Genomic DNA, 16263 nt, shown 5'->3' on the forward strand with positions numbered 1-16263 from the left:
GAAGATACTTTGTTTCCTGTTGAGCTTGATCAGCACCTGGCAGCAGAATGCAGGCATCTGAGCAGCCCTGACAACAGGGCCTTGGCCTGGGCTACCACTAAATGTTAGTTTAGTTCAGAGATACAGCACGGAAACGCCCTCCGGCCCACAGAGTCCACACTGACCAGCAACCAGGTATCCACGCACATTAACACTATCCTACACACACTAGGGACAATTTTTACTCTTATACCAAGCCAATTAACTTACAAACCTGTATGTCTTTGGAGTGTGGGAGGAAATCAAAGATCTCTGAGAAAACCCACGCAGGTCACAGGGTGAAAGTACAGACAGTACCCGTAGTCGGGATTGAACCCGGGTCTCTGGCGCTGCAAGCGCTGAAATGCAGTGACTCTACCGCTGCACCACTGTGCCGCCCGAGAATAAGAAACTGGCCTGGTGGTAGAGCAGAGAGGAGTGGGAACCTGGGGTTGTGGTGGGAACTTGCGCATTGAGCGTGAGAATCAAGCATTTTGCCAAATTATCACGCCCTCAAGCTGATCACAAATTTCTCACGCTCTGGCGTGGTCAACGAAAATGTCAAAACGCATATCAACTGCATGGGCCACGGGTGTTGGAGAGCCGGGGCTGAGGGAGGGATGGAAGCAGTAGCAGCGGTGGGGACAGATGCGGACAGGGAGCCGGGGCTGACGAGTGTTTGCCGGGATGCCGAGTGTTTGCCGTGTTGGCGAGTCGCTCGCTGCAGCTCCGGCCATGGAGCAGCCTTAGTGCAAGAGTCCCGGGCCGTCAGAAGCGTTGCACCGCTGCCATGAGAGTCTCTGTGCTGAATTCGCCCAGGTGACCGGCATGGATCAGGCTGCGGCTCGGTGCATCCTGGAGGACAACCAGTGGCTGCTGGAAGTAAGTACCAAGCACTGAGTAGAAACGGTGGAAGATAGTGGACTTCAAATGGGGGTGGTTTGAGAAAGCATCCTGCTTGCCTGCTAGATTTTCACTTACTGTAACTGCAGGAAAAATGTTCCCGATGTTGGGGGAGTTCAGAACCAGGGGTCACAGTTTAAGAATAAAGGGTAGGCCAGTTAGGACTGGGATGAGGACAAACTTTCTTCATGCAGAGAGTTGTGAATGTGGAATTCTCTGCCACAGAAAGCAGTGGAGGCCAATTCACTGGATGTTTTCAAGAGAGAGTTACATTTAGCTCTTGGGGCTAGCGAAATCAAGAGATATGGGGAAAAAACAGGAAAGAGGTACTGATTTTAGATGAACAGCCATGATCATATTGAATGGCAGTGCTGGCTCGAAGGGCCGAATGGCCTATTCCTGCACCTATTTTCTATGTTTCTATGCCTGAGTATATGGCAATAAAACTCAACCACTTGATTTTGAAGCATTCATGCATGGTGGAGGTATAATGTAGTCATAGTGATATAGTGTGAAAACAGGCCCTTCGGTGCAACTTGCCCACACCCGTCAACATGTCCAGCTACACGACCTGCTTTTGGTCCATACCTCCAAACGTGTCCTATCCATGTATCAGTCTAACTGTTTTTTAAATGTTGGGATAGTCCCTGCCTCAACTACCTCCTCTGACAGCACGTTCCATACACCCATCACCCTTTGTGTGGAAAAAGTTACCCCTTAAAAAGTTACCTCTTAAAAATACTTCAAACAAAAAACATTGAAATCTTACTTCTACAATGCACTAAAACATGATTTTAATACTCAAATTTCAAAAAGATTCTACCCTCCCCCCACTCGATTGCTCCACTCCCTCGCTGGGTACTCCCAAGGCCAGTGATCAGTGATCGCTTAGCCTCCCTACGTTCAAAAAAGCTCCGTGGCCACTGGTTCAGACAGAGAGCACTGCCAGATGTGAACGGGGAACTGAGACCAGTTGTCCATGATGTCGGGATCCCAATGCTAAGCGCTTCGTGTTTCGGTGTTGGCTAATGTTATTGATTTGTAATTAGCCTGATTTGTAATTAGTTGACAAACCTTAATTTATTAATCTGGAATATCCAGGGGGATGGGATAAGTTTAATATTAAAATGACATGCAAGGTGTCAGACTGTCTGTCACAACATACAGCCCCGATAACCCATTATTTCCTTCAGTTAAATATTGGGAAGGTAGCACTATTGTCATTTGCCACTCAACTATTATGTTTGTTTACCTCACTGACTATTTCTATACCCCTCCCCTCCCCAAATTCCTTTGACAGGTTGAATAGAAATGTCCCCAATCTCGTTGTTTTATTAATTGAACACGTAGATGACCATCCTCAAGGATTCAGATACGATGTTTAAGAGCTTGTTCAAAGAAGGGGCATATTTTAAAGGAGTGACAGAGATACTTGCAGGGGAATGTGTGAGGAGGTTATTATTTGTCTTTAGTTTTAGCTTGAGCCAGCACATCTGAAGATTCAAAGTTTAATATAGTAATTGTGCTGATACTGACTCCAACCAACCACATAATGATTATCATCCATTCCGGAGGTTTTTTAATTTTTTATGCCATTTAAACTTCACTTGGATTTCAATCACTTCAATGTAAAAGTAATTGGAAATGGGGAGCATTGGAACAAAAATTTGCCCTTGGTACATATCAACTGTAATATAATAATGTATGCATGTTGGTAGGTGCAATCAAAACAAAGATCTTTTTATCATTGTTGTGTTATGAATACCACAGAAAATATTATGTACTCTCAAGATCACATTTAATAGAATAATATTGCGTAAATATATAGTTATTGGACTTCGCATTTCGGAAAAGTCCCAGCTGAGAGGAAGACAGCAAAATACTGAAAATGTTGGGGGTGAAAATGACCCAACATTTGTTAGGAAACAAATCCTCAGTTTGTTAGGAAAATGAAGGAAATGGTAACAGAATACTTATACAGCTGAGTGAGTATAATTTTATGGATGAGAAATTGTGTTCAACCAATTGATTACTTCTTTGACATAGTAACTAGCATGTTAGATTACAAGGAAGCTAATGGATGTCTGGTCTTGGAAGTGCCCTTTAAAAGATCACCGCATGAGATAAGCACCTGTGGACTTGAACGTAATCGGTTAAGTCCAGGGGGTCAGATATGGGGCTTTTTGTGTGGGCCAGATATATTGTTAGTGCAGAGGGGCGAGGAGCAAGGCCAAGTGTGCATCCAGAGTCAAGGTCTGGAATCGTACTAGGTGTCCAGTCAAAGCTGGGACAATGGAAGTGTTCAGCACTGGGAACCTAAACAGGTAAGCAGCTATGATAAGGGTAGAATAGGGGGCCAGGTGTAAGGCTGGACTCGGGGGTCAGGAATGAGAGAAGGTATGCAACTGGAGTCAGGGTCAGGAGTAGTACCAGGTGTGCAGTGAGACCCAGGTTGGTCAACATGGGCCAAGTGTTTGATTATAATCTGATTTCCATGAATGAATATACTACGATCATTCATGTGCTGCACCTGTTACTCAGAGCCTGGCTCTACTGTGGAATGTAATTAAGAATGTAATTTAGCCTAACCTTATTCATAACTAATCCAATTTAAAGCATAAATATTGCATTCAAGTGTAAGTTAAAAGATTCGCTACAGTATGCACCAGATTGCACAATTTCAAGCTGAAAAATGCAAAAGCTCCATACCAATGGGAGGGGGGACACCCCCCTCCCTCGATCGCTGCGCCCCCTCCCTCGGTCGCTGCTCCCCCTCCCTCGGTCGCTGCGCCCCCTCCCTCGGTCGCTGCGCTCCCTCGGGCTTGGCCTCTCGCAATTTCTCACTCCCAACTCTCACCCAATGTTGGCAGCCTTGTTGTGGGAGGACCTGGTAGAAGTATATAAAATTATGAGAGCCATACAGTCAGCCCTTTTTTCCCCAAAAATGAAAATGTCAAAGACTAGAGGGGATAGCTTTAAAGTGAGATGGGCAAAGTTTAAAGGAGATGAGCGGGGCAAGTTTAGTTTTACACAGGGAGTGGTGGGCCGAATGGCCTATTCCTGTGCATGTATTGTTCATTGTTCTATGAGTGTGTAGACTAGTGTGGGCAGAATCAGTAATGTCTGGAGATTGGGAATGGGTGGGGAGTAAGTGTAGGAGGATTGGTCGGGGGCAGGTAACGGTGGTTGGAGACAGGGTTAAGGGTCATGAAGTGGAGGAATCCAGGACCTGGCATTGTTTATGATCAGGATGGTGTTTTTTCAGAAAACATTGTTCTTTCTTTGCAGATGTTTCTTTGGAGCTGGAGTCGTTTACATTGGAGCCACCCAGTGTTGCAATGGCTGTGTGAAGTGGGCATGAAGCCCTAACTTGCAAATGCAAATCATTTATGCTGCATTCAGGCAGGGGTAAAGAACCCATCTTTCCTGCTTTAGCTTGCACAATACGGTGGAATTCTAACCCGTTTCTGACCATCCTTTATGGACATCAGGGCACCATGTTACACCTGAAAAGTGAGCATTACACAGCTCAGTTTCCAGGCTAGTATGTCAGTGTAGGATTGAATGATGATATTACAGTGGTCCATATTCCAACACTGATATCATCTGTTGCTAAGTATTAATTCAAATGTAGTGTTGTTTTATTTCTGTCATGTTCTTGTTATTCACCCAATATGAATGATTTCTTTGAGTTTAGCCTCTGAATATAACAGATTGTTGCTAAAAGAAAATATATTTCTTGGTTCACTAATTTTGCCAACCTTTTGGAGATGATAATGTTTTTGCAATGTTAAAAATAGTTGCCTGGAATATCTTAAAATATATCAATATTGTATTATCTCCCTTTATAGTTTTATTTGGTGATTCAGCGCATAAATGATTACATTTTTTGATAATTGCACAATGTTAAGTTTATTTTCCTACTTGTTTTTATTTCAACAAATGTTTTAAATTTTATTTCAATAATTGGTGTAAATTGAATAAATATAAATGTAGGAATTTCTTTAGTCAGTGCGTGGTGAATTTGTGGAATTCTTTGCCACAGACTGATGTGGAGGCAAAGTTAATGGATATTTTTAAGGAGATGGACAGATTCTTGATTAGTACTGGTGCCAATGATTATGGGGAGAAGGCAGGAGATTGGGATTGAGAGGGCAAGATAGATCAGTCATGATCTTGGGATGTAATGTTAAATTTGTACAAGGCATTGGTGAGACCAATTCTGGAGTATGGTGTACAATTTTGGTCGCCCAATTATAGGAAGGATGTCAACAAAATAGAGAGAGTACAGAGGAGATTTACTAGAATCTTGCCTGGGTTTCAGCAACTAAGTTACAGAGAAAGGTTGAATAAGTTAGATGTACAAACCCCCGCTTTATTCTTTGGAGCGCAGAAGGTTAAGGGGGGGCTTGATAGAGGTCTTTAAAATGATGAGAGGGATAGACAGAGTTGACGTGGATAAGCTTCTCCCATTGAGAGTAGGGATGATTCAAACAAGAGGACATGCCCTCAGAATTAAGGGACAGAAGTTTAGGGGTAACATGAGGGGGAACTTCTTTACTCAGAGAGTGGTAGCTGTGTGGAATGAGCTTCCAGTGGAAGTGGTGGAGGCAGGTTCGATTTTATCATTTAAAAATAAATTGGATAGGTATATGGATGGGAAAGGATTGGAGGGTTATGGTCTGAGTGCAGGTAGATGGGACTAGGGGAAAATAAGTGTTTGGCACGGACTTGTAGGGCCGTGATGGCCTATGTCCGTGCTGTAATTGTTATATGGTTATATGATTAAATGGCGGAGTAAACTTGATGGGCCAAATGGCCTAATTCTGCTCCTAGAACTTATGAACATGAACTTATGAACAAATGATCTTTGGACATGTTTCTCTACAAAGCCTTTGGATTATAATACCAAATTACACTTTTACCTTCTCTATTTCAGCATTTCAACATTTTAATTCTGTCATAAATGTTGTGTAGCTTTTGTTGAGCTAATATCATGATTCTGGTTTGAGCTCACAATATTTCAAGTCAGATTTTGTTTCAAAATATTTAACCACAAATACTTGGTGTCACTGGAATGAAAAAAAAAATTCATGATGGTTACAACAAAATAAAAGCAGTTCTACACATATATATACATGGAGCAAAGATCTTGTGCTTTGAAACCAATGGAGGATGTTCATTCTGAAAGTAAAATTAAAGGCACGATTGAGCTGTTACGTGGAATCAACTGTGTAATGATATTTTGATTGGCTTGCAGATACCATGACAGCCAAGATGTCACAAGCAATTTTCTCGGAGCAATGTGGCTTATTTCTATCACTTTCCTTTCTATTGGATATGGTGATATGGTACCGCATACATATTGTGGGAAAGGAGTTTGCCTACTCACAGGGATTATGGTAAGTAACATATTTCAGTAACCCATCACAATGATGCATTGAAAGAACAGAAGGTTGTTGTGTTGAGGGAAGCTACAGCATTTACCCTTTCCAGATGGGAGGCCACTTATAAAGTAGAAATTAGACCTTCAAACTACACAGGCTTAGTGTGCAACTTTTAGGTACAAACTGCAGAGTAAATGGGAGCAACACAAAGCCTTAACAGTTAAGATAGTTCAAAGAAGATTTCAATTTTATCTGTAGCAATGTTGGGTGGTTCATTCAAGGACGGGAAAATGATCCAGAGGGGTTAAAGTAGACATCAGCTTTGCACTGCAGAACTTACCTACTTGCCTGAACATGAGGCCGCGAATGGCACCTTGATCCTCCTTGCCACACTTTCAGGAAAACACTTTCATTAATAGCATCACCTTATTAAGACAGTCTCCCGCAGCTCTTCACAAAAATAAATCCTGCGTTGGTTACTAAGGCATGTTTCCATGGACACAGCTGCCCTTGCTGTAACTATGATTGGAGCAGACAAAATGTGTAGGAAGGAACTGCAGATGCTGGTTTACACAGACACAAAATGCTGGAGCAACTCATCTCTGGAGAAAAGGAATAGGTGACGTTTTAGGTCGAGACTCTTCAGACTGAGAGTCAGGGGAGAGGGAATCTAGAGGTATGAAAAGGTTCAGAATAAATCAGAGCTGCCAGTGATGACCAAGAAAAGGTGGAGCCCACAATGGTCCATGGTTGGCTGTGGATGAGGTGATGACGAAGGGATATATGGAGTTTTCCAAATTGGAATGAGAGAAAGTCTAACACTGTTTCTGGTGCGGGCCCTGTATATTTACCTTTTTGTTTAAGGTGTGTCTTCTCTTCGAGTGTGGGTACTCAGATGCAACCACTTCAAGACTGTTTCAAGTCACTGGAATGTTGAGTGGCCACTTTCCCCTTTGAGATGAGCTTGCAGTGTGATGGGATTTCTACATTAGATATGCAATTATGATGTTTCACATTGCTCCTGTTGCAGCATTTCTGGGGGAAATTAAACCAGCTCATTTTGGATCAGCTGAAATTAAGTAGCCCAGAGAAATACAAGTCTTCACACTTCAGCATTGTAACAGGGACCCCAAAACTTATTCTTGTTTGTTTTTAATTCTGTGGATCTCTTCCAGTTCTGGCTGATCCTCCACAATCCACAATCCTCTCACTACTCAGAACCCTGACACTCCCATTAATACAGTCTCATCCCCTTGGTTTGTCCCAGACCATGAACATGCCCCACTCTCCACCCCCTCCCCCGTAGCAATCCGATTCCCCAAATTCCTAGTCCTTCTCGGTGGCTCTCCAAATTTACCACTGGGTTTATAGAGAAACAGCAAAATGTGCGGGAAGGAACTGCAGATGCTGGTTTATTTGAAGACAAACACAAAATGCTGCAATAACTCAGCGGGTCAGGCAGCATCTCTGGAGAAAAGAAAAAGTGATGTTTTGGGTCAAAACCCTTCTTCAGACAAAGGTTTCTGTCCCAAAACATCACCTATTTCTTTTCTCCAGAGATGCTGCCTGACCCGCTGAGTTACTGCAGCATTTTGTGTTTATCTTCGGCATAAACCAGCATCTGCAGTTCCTTCCCTCACATTTTGCTGTTTCTCTATAAACCCAGTGGTAAATTTGGAGAGCCACCGAGAAGGACTAGGAATTTGGGGAATCGGATTGCTACCAGAGATGCTGCCTGACCTGCTGATTTACTGAAGGAACTGCAGATGTTGGTTGATAAAAAAAACCCAAAGTGCTAGGGTAACTCAGCCAGTCAAGCAGCATCCCTGGAGGACGTGGATAGGTGACGTTTCAGGTCGGGACCCTTCTTCAGACTGGCTGAACTCTGAAGAGGTGTCCCAACCCGAAACATCATCTATCCATGTTTTCCGGCGATGCTGCCTGACTTTTTCCCACTAGGTTTATGATCTGAGCAAAGCATTCTCATTCCCGAATCAGCTCATGGTTTCAAATGACTGTCCTGGAGGCACATTTTTATCCAAGGACTGTGTCATTCCAGAGGTGCTCAATGCCCCTGGCATGCCTAGAAGTTGTGACAGTGAAGGGTTTGTTAGTGAGACACTTCCACGACCTACCCAGCTCGCCCACCAGGATGTGGGAAAATTTCTAGGCTTTGATTTTTCTCTGGAAAGACATCCAACAGTGTCAGCTGATAGCCACTTTTTTCATAAGAAGTCTTTATAATTTTCTGAGGCAAGAACATATGAATTGATAAGAGTACAGCAGTAGAATCTAGGATTGTGGGACGTGAATAGAGAGGGCAAGAATGTTAAAAACAAACAACTGCAGGTGCTGGAGATATGAAACAAAAACAGAAACTGTAGGATATACTTAATGGGTCAGGCACATCCATAGATAGATAGAAAGATATACCACAGAAACAGACTCATAGACCCACTGAGTCAATGCTGACCATCATTCACCCATTTACACTAATCCTGCATTAATCTAATCCAACATTATTCCCTCCATATAATTATCAATTCCCACTTGCAGATTCTACCATTCACCTGCACACAATTTACAGTGGCCAATTAACCCACAGACCCACACGTCTTTGGCATGTGGGGAGAAACTGCAACATCCAGAGGAAGCCCATACAGTCACGGGGAGAACGTTGAAACTCCACACAAACTCCGACTGAGATTAGCATTGAACCTGGGTCTCTGGCGCTGTGATGCAGCGGCTCTACCAGCTGCACCACTGTGCCGCCCCTTTAATAATAGAATTACTGTTTCAGGTTGATGACCTTTCATAGGATGAAAGCTGCGCCCTGAAATGATGGAAGGTCATCAGTCTGACCAGGTAACTCTGTTTTCCTCTCCACAGATTCTGCCCGACAAAATATAAATTGGTAACGTTTCCTTCGCTCGTCATTTTGATGGATTGCAAATGTATTCGGGGATGAGAAGGAAATTGACACTACACTGATTTAATACGTTGTCATGTAGAAACATATAGTAGGATGGACAAATTGATTAAATTAAGAAAGAAAAAGGAGACAAAGAAAAGTCTAATCCAAATACTTTAAACTTTAGCCAAATAAAATCTCCAAAATCTGGAAACAAGCTGGAAAAGGTGCAGAGAAGATTTATGAGGATGTTTCCATGACTCAAGGGTTTAAGTTAGAGGAAGACCTTGAGCAGGCTAGGACTTTATTCTTTGGAGTGCAGGAAGATGGGTTATTCTTACAGAGGTGTACAAAATCACGAGAGGAATAGATTAGTTAAACGTACAGTCTTTTGTCCAGAGTAGAGGAATCGAGAACCAAAGGACATAGGTGTAAGATGATGGGGAAAGATTTAAAAGGGTAACTTTTTTACACCAAGGGTGCTGGGTGTATGGAACAAGCTGCCAGAGGATATAGTTGAGGCAGGTATTATCGTACTGTTTAAGAAACATTTGGACAGGTTCATGGATAGGATAGGTTTAGAGGGATATGGGTCAAATGCAGGCAGGTGGGATGAGTGTGGATGGGGCATGTTAGTCGACATGAGCAAGTGAGCCAAAGAGCTTGTTTCCTTCCATGTTGTATGACTATGACTTTCTCTGAAGGAATGGGTCTCCTCATTATTAATATACAACCAAACAAATAGTTTACCCTTATCAAATCAAGAAACATACAATTTGGCTAAAATCATTAAGACTAAACTTTCTACAAGAATCCGTAGATGCTGAAATCTGGAGCAAAAGCAGAGCAGAATCTGGAGGAACAGCAGGTCATGCAGCATCTGTGAAGGTAAAGGGGTGGTCAGCATTTCAAGTCAAAACCATGCATCAGGACTTTTGAATTTGGTTTGAATCTTATATGAAATTGCACCAGGTTCACTAGATTTCAATACCAAGACAGACAGTGAGGTACTATTTTCACAAAGCTATAAGAGTGGAACACCACAATTTATTCACTACTTCAGGGATTTCATATTTTAATGAATAAATTGCCGAGGGGGATGAAGGTGAGCATAGAAGTTACACATTTATTTTCCAAGGTAGACAAAAGTGCTGGAAAAACTCAGCGGTTGAGACAGCATCCCTGGAGCGAAGGAATAGGTGACGTTTTGGGTCGTGACCCTTCTTCAGTCTGAAGAATGGTCTCGACCCGAAATTTCACCTATTCCTTCGCTCCATCGATGCTGCCTCACCCGCTGAGTTTCGCCAGTACTTTTGTCTATCTTCGATTTTTCCAGCATCTGCAGTTCTTTCTTAAACATTTATTTTTAATATCATTTGCAAAGTTGATCACAAACAACATGAGTTTTGCCAACATTTTGATTACAAAATCATAGATGAATATAAAGTCTGCAATATGCTTACATAGAAGTCTTGTATAACGATGATTTGGTATTCCATTACATTATGTTGTGAGTGAATCTTTTAATACTTTTTTATTACCAGTTGGTTTCAAGTCAACAGCCATGTAAAGGTAATGGAAATGAATCGCCCCTCCTCTACTATCCATGGCTTTAAAAAAACAATATCTGCTGACTTTTCGGCTTTAATATCCAGTTTTATGTGCCTTAAGGCATTCTATAGTGTTGTACAGATAAAAGCATCAAGTCCTAATGAATGCATTTGGCCGAATGCAATAAAATTGAGAGCTTTTATTTTATCTTGAACGCAGATAACCCTAGAGTCTCCGTTTTTTCATTTCATTTGCCTTTCACAATTCAGATTCCCAATGATAAAAATGCACAGTGTAAGCAACACGCTGCAATTTTCTGTTTTTAAAAATCAGCTCTTATTTCAGTATTACAACTGATCAGAAAAAAATGTTGCCTCAGCTAGTCCTTAACATAATTGTTAACAGAATAGCAGAATCGGTGAAAGGGTCTTCATGATTTGAGTGGAATACAGAGTAGTAAATTGGGCTAGGAGGTTCGCACGTCCCATCATTTAAAATGGAAGCAAATCATATGGATTCGATAATGTCCCTCTTTCTGAAAATGCCAAAATGACCAAAAGGTAGAGATACAAATTCCGTCCTGTTATAGTTCTAGAGCTGTACAGTGTGCAACCCTCACTTTGGCCCACTTTGTCCACACTGACCAGGTTGGCATTCTGGGCTAGGCCTATTTGTCTACATTTGATCCATGGCCTTCTAAACCCTCCCTATCTATTTATATGTCCAAATTGCTTTCAAGAATTGTAATTGCACCTGCTCTACAGCTTTCTCTGGCAGCTCATTTGAGATATGGACTAATCTCTAAGTGAAAATGTTGCCCCTGAGGTTCCTCGTAAGTCTCTCACCCTAAGCCTATACCCTCTAGTTTTAGAATCCTCTCCCCTGGAAAAGAGACTGTGGGCATGTTGTCCTATTGGGTTGTACAATATGTAAATGGCATGTGCTGTCCTTCAATAAAACAGGGAAGTGCAATAGTCATTTAGTCTACTTTAACTGGATTATTCAGTTTAGAGACAATTCATAGAAACATAGAAATTAGGTGCAGGAGTAGGCCATTCTGCCCTTCGAGCCTGCACCGCCATTCAATATGATCATGGCTGATCATCCAACTCAGTATCCCGTACCTGCCTTCTCTCCATACCCTCTGATCCCCTTAGCCACAAGGGCCACATCTAACTCCCTCTTAAATATAGCCAATGAACTGGCAATATAGCCAATGAACTGGCGATATAGACAATTCAGGTTATGTGTGGCAGCTGAGAACTTAAATTCATTGAATACATCTGGATCTTTTACCAAAAAATCTAAGAGTAGTGACTATGAAACTACTGCATTGTTATAAAGATCTAGCTGGTGACTAACGCCAAGCTTAGCAGCTCTGACCTAGATATGAGGTCCACCCAGAGCAATGTGCTTTCTTTTCACTGCTCTCTTAGCAAGCCATAGCTATTTGGAGATGCGTATAAATTGCTAACTAATGACACCAACTTCCTATGACGATGTAAAATTACTTTTTGATAGATTTTTATATTTATTATATAATGAAAGATTTCAACTGTGGGATCTAAGACACTTTTCTATATTAGGCACCAAGCCCCCCAAGTCAGATTGACCAAGTACTTCCAACAACTTTACTCTTCCTGCACTAATTTCCATTCTAATTGCTTTTCCCGTCTAAGTTAGGACTTCTTGTGGTGCCAGTTGTACTGATTTGCGTATAATTTAGTCCCGTGGATTCAGAACTAATAGAAACTGGGTCAGTAATCCTAGTCCAACAATATATTCACTTTCAGCAGCCGGGCAATGTACTTGTGACTTGGATTAATTTCCCTTCTCTCAGAGGAATGGATTGTGCGTTGAGTCCTTGCTCTCCCCACTGATGAACTGACTGCAATAGTGGATATAATAACAATTTTTAACTGAACTCATGCCAAGAATTTATTATTTCTTGCAACGTCTTTTTCCCTGTAGGGTGCTGGCTGCACTGCTCTGGTTGTCGCTGTGGTTGCCCGGAAGCTGGAGCTTACAAAAGCAGAAAAACATGTGCATAATTTTATGATGGATACACAACTGTCAAAACGAGTAAGCAATTATTTCCCAAATTTAACCAAAATTAGATTTGGGGGATGGTGTTTTCATTAAAAGAATATCTCCTGTACGTCAGTTTGTAGTTCAATATATCCAATATCAAATGGGATTAAAAGAATCAGCTTGCAAACATTGATGACTGCTGATGCTTTTGTTTTTATGCTTCTCATGCATTAGAATACTGGTGGTAGCGTGTGTAAGCAATTTCTGTCATCTTGCTGCATGTTTTTGAGTTAAACCCAGTTGAATTGCAATACAGTAGTCAAGCTGGCAGAGAAGATGTCCAAATAAAATTAAGTGCCATATATCGTAACATTCTTTTGAGTTAAGTGCAATGGGGGAAGGGGCTGCACTTTAATTTTTTTATGTGTTGCCTGAGGAGCAGGGGATAGGGTATGTGAATTTTGATATACAGGAGACCTTTCTTTTCTCAGAGCACAATAGTTGATTGCTTGCAGTCACTACCTCGCCTCTCCATTCCCCCTGTTAAAAAGCACCTTTCTTTCGTCAGGGAGGATTTAAACTAATGTGGCAGGGGGGTGGGTACAGGAGCAGAGAGGCAGGTGGGTGTAAAATGAGGGTAGAAACAATAGGTAGCAAGGTGAAAGGTAAAAGTGGCAGGCAGACAAAACCAGGGCAAAAATCAAAAAGGGCCACTTTTCAACATAATTGTATAAGGGGTAAGAGCGTTGTAAAAACAAGCCTGAAGGCTTTGTGTCTCAATGCAAGGAGTATTCGTAATAAGGTGGATGAGTTGAACGTGCAGATAGCCATTAATGATTATGATATAGTTGGGATCACGGAGACATGGCTCCAGGGTGACCAAGGCTGGGAGCTGAACATCCAGGGATATTTAATATTCAGGAGGGATAGAGAGAAAGGAAAAGGAGGTGGGGTAGCATTGCTGGTTAGAGAGGAGATTAACGCAATGGAAAGGAAGGACATTAGTTTGGAGAATGTGGAATCGGTATGGGTAGAGCTGCGAAACTAAGGGGCAGAAAGCGCTGGTGGGTGTTGTGTACAGGCCACCTAACAGTAGTAGTGAAGTTGGAGATGGTATCAAACAGGAAATTAGAAATGCGTGCGACAAAGGCAAAACAGTTATAATGGGTGACTTCAATCTACATATAGATTGGGTGAATCAAATTGGCAGGGGTGCTGAGGAAGAGGATTTCTTGGAATGTATGCGGGATAGTTATCTAAATCAACATGTAGAGGAACCAACGAGAGAGCAGGCTATTTTAGACTGGGTATTGAGTAATGAGGATGGGTTAGTATGCAGTCTTGTTGTATGTGCCCCCTTGGGCAAGAGTGACCATAATATGGTTGAGTTCTTCATTAGGATGGAGAGTGACACTGTTAATTCAGATACAATGGTTCTGAACTTAAAGAAAGGTAACTTTGAGGGTATGAGACGTGAATTGGCCAAGATTGACTGGCAATTAATTCTAAAAGGGTTGATGGTGGATATGCAATGGAAGACATTTAAAGACTTCATGGATGAACTACAAAAATTGTTCATCCCAGTTTGGCAAAAGAATAAATCAGGGAAGGTAGTGCATCCGTGGATAACAAGGGAAATCAGGGATAGTATCAAAGCGAAGGATGATGCGTACAAATTAGCCAGAAAAAGCAGCATACCAGAGGACTGGGAGAAATTCAGAGACCAGCAGAGGAGGACAAGGGGCTTAATTAGGAAAGGAAAAATAGATTATGAAAGAAAACTGGCAGGGAACATAAAAACTGACTGCAAAAGGTTTTATAGATATGTGAAAAGAAAGAGATTAGTTAAAACAAATGTAGGTCCCTTGCAGTCAGAAACAGGTGAGTTGATCATGGGGAACAAGGATATGGCGGACCAATTGAATAACTACTTTGGTTCCGTCTTGACTAAGGAAGACATAAATAATCTGCCGGAAATAGCAGGGGACCGCGGGGTCAAAGGAGTTGGAGGAATTGAGTGAAATCCAGGTTAGTCAGGAAGTGGTGTTGGGTAAATTGAATGGATTAAAGGCCGATAAATCCCCAGGGCCAGATAGGCTGCATCCCAGAGTACTTAAGGAAGTAGCTCCAGAAATAGTGGATGCATTAGTAATAATCTTGCAAAACTCTTTGGATTCTGGAGTAGTTCCTGAGGATTGGCGGGTAGCAAACGTAACCCCACTTTTTAAGAAGGGAGGGAGAGAGAAAACGGGGAATTACAGACCAGTTGGTCTAACATCGGTAGTGGGGAAACTGCTAGAGTCAGTTATTAAAGATGGGATAGCAGCACATTTGGAAAGTGGTGAAATCATTGGACAAAGTCAGCATGGATTTACGAAAGGTAAATCATGTCTGACGAATCTTATAGAATTTTTCGAGGATGTAACTACTAGCGTGGATAGGGGAGAACCAGTGGATGTGGTGTATCTAGACTTCCAGAAGGCTTTCGACAAGGTCCCACATAAGAGATTAGTATACAAACTTAAAGCACACGGCATTGGGGGTTCAGTATTGATGTGGATAGAGAACTGGCTGGCAAACAGGAAGCAAAGAGTAGGAGTAAACGGGTCCTTTTCACAATGGCGGGCAGAGACTAGTGGGGTACCGCAAGGCTCAGTGCTGGGACCCCAGCTATTTACAATATATATTAATGATCTGGATGAGGGAATTGAAGGCAATATCTCCAAGTTTGCAGATGACACTAAGCTGGGGGGCAGTGTTAGCTGTGAGGAGGATGCTAGGAGACTGCAAGGTGACTTGGATAGGCTGGGTGAGTGGGCAAATGTTTGGCAGATGCAGTATAATGTGGATAAATGTGAGGTTATCCATTTTGGTGGCAAAAACAGGAAAGCAGACTATTATCTAAATGGTGGCCGATTAGGAAAAGGGGAGATGCAGCGAGACCTGGGTGCCATGGTACACCAGTCATTGAAAGTAGGCATGCAGGTGCAGCAGGCAGTGAAGAAAGCGAATGGTATGTTAGCTTTCATAGCAAAAGGATTTGAGTATAGGAGCAGGGAGGTTCTACTGCAGTTGTACAGGGTCTTGGTGAGACCACACCTGGAGTATTGCGTACAGTTTTGGTCTCCTAATCTGAGGAAGGACATTATTGCCATAGAGGGAGTGCAGAGAAGGTTCACCAGACTGATTCCTGGGATGTCAGGACTGTCTTATGAAGAAAGACTGGATAGACTTGGTTTATACTCTCTAGAATTTAGGAGATTGAGAGGGGATCTTATAGAAACTTACAAAATTCTTAAGGGGTTGGACAGGCTAGATGCAGGAAGATTGTTCCCGATGTTGGGGAAGTCCAGGACAAGGGGTCACAGCTTAAGGATAAGGGGGAAATCCTTTAAAACCGAGATGAGAAAATAATTTTTCACACAGAGAGTGGTGAATCTCTGGAACTCTCTGCCACAGAGG

At 42.2% G+C, this 16263-nt stretch overlaps 1 protein-coding gene across 2 annotated transcripts in view; it reads left to right on the plus strand.

Annotated features, from left to right (window-relative positions):
- kcnn2 (potassium calcium-activated channel subfamily N member 2) overlaps positions 1-16263 on the plus strand; it is a 120632-nt gene that overhangs the window by 80214 nt on the left and 24155 nt on the right. For both annotated transcript variants that reach the window (XM_033017443.1, XM_033017444.1), the window contains exons 4-5: positions 6182-6323; positions 12742-12852. In XM_033017443.1, coding sequence (XP_032873334.1) covers positions 6182-6323; positions 12742-12852 — 253 coding nt within the window. The remainder of the gene's footprint in view (positions 1-6181; positions 6324-12741; positions 12853-16263) is intronic.

Source organism: Amblyraja radiata, chromosome 3 (genome assembly GCF_010909765.2).
Source record: "Amblyraja radiata isolate CabotCenter1 chromosome 3, sAmbRad1.1.pri, whole genome shotgun sequence".
Taxonomy (NCBI): Eukaryota; Metazoa; Chordata; class Chondrichthyes; order Rajiformes; family Rajidae; genus Amblyraja; species Amblyraja radiata.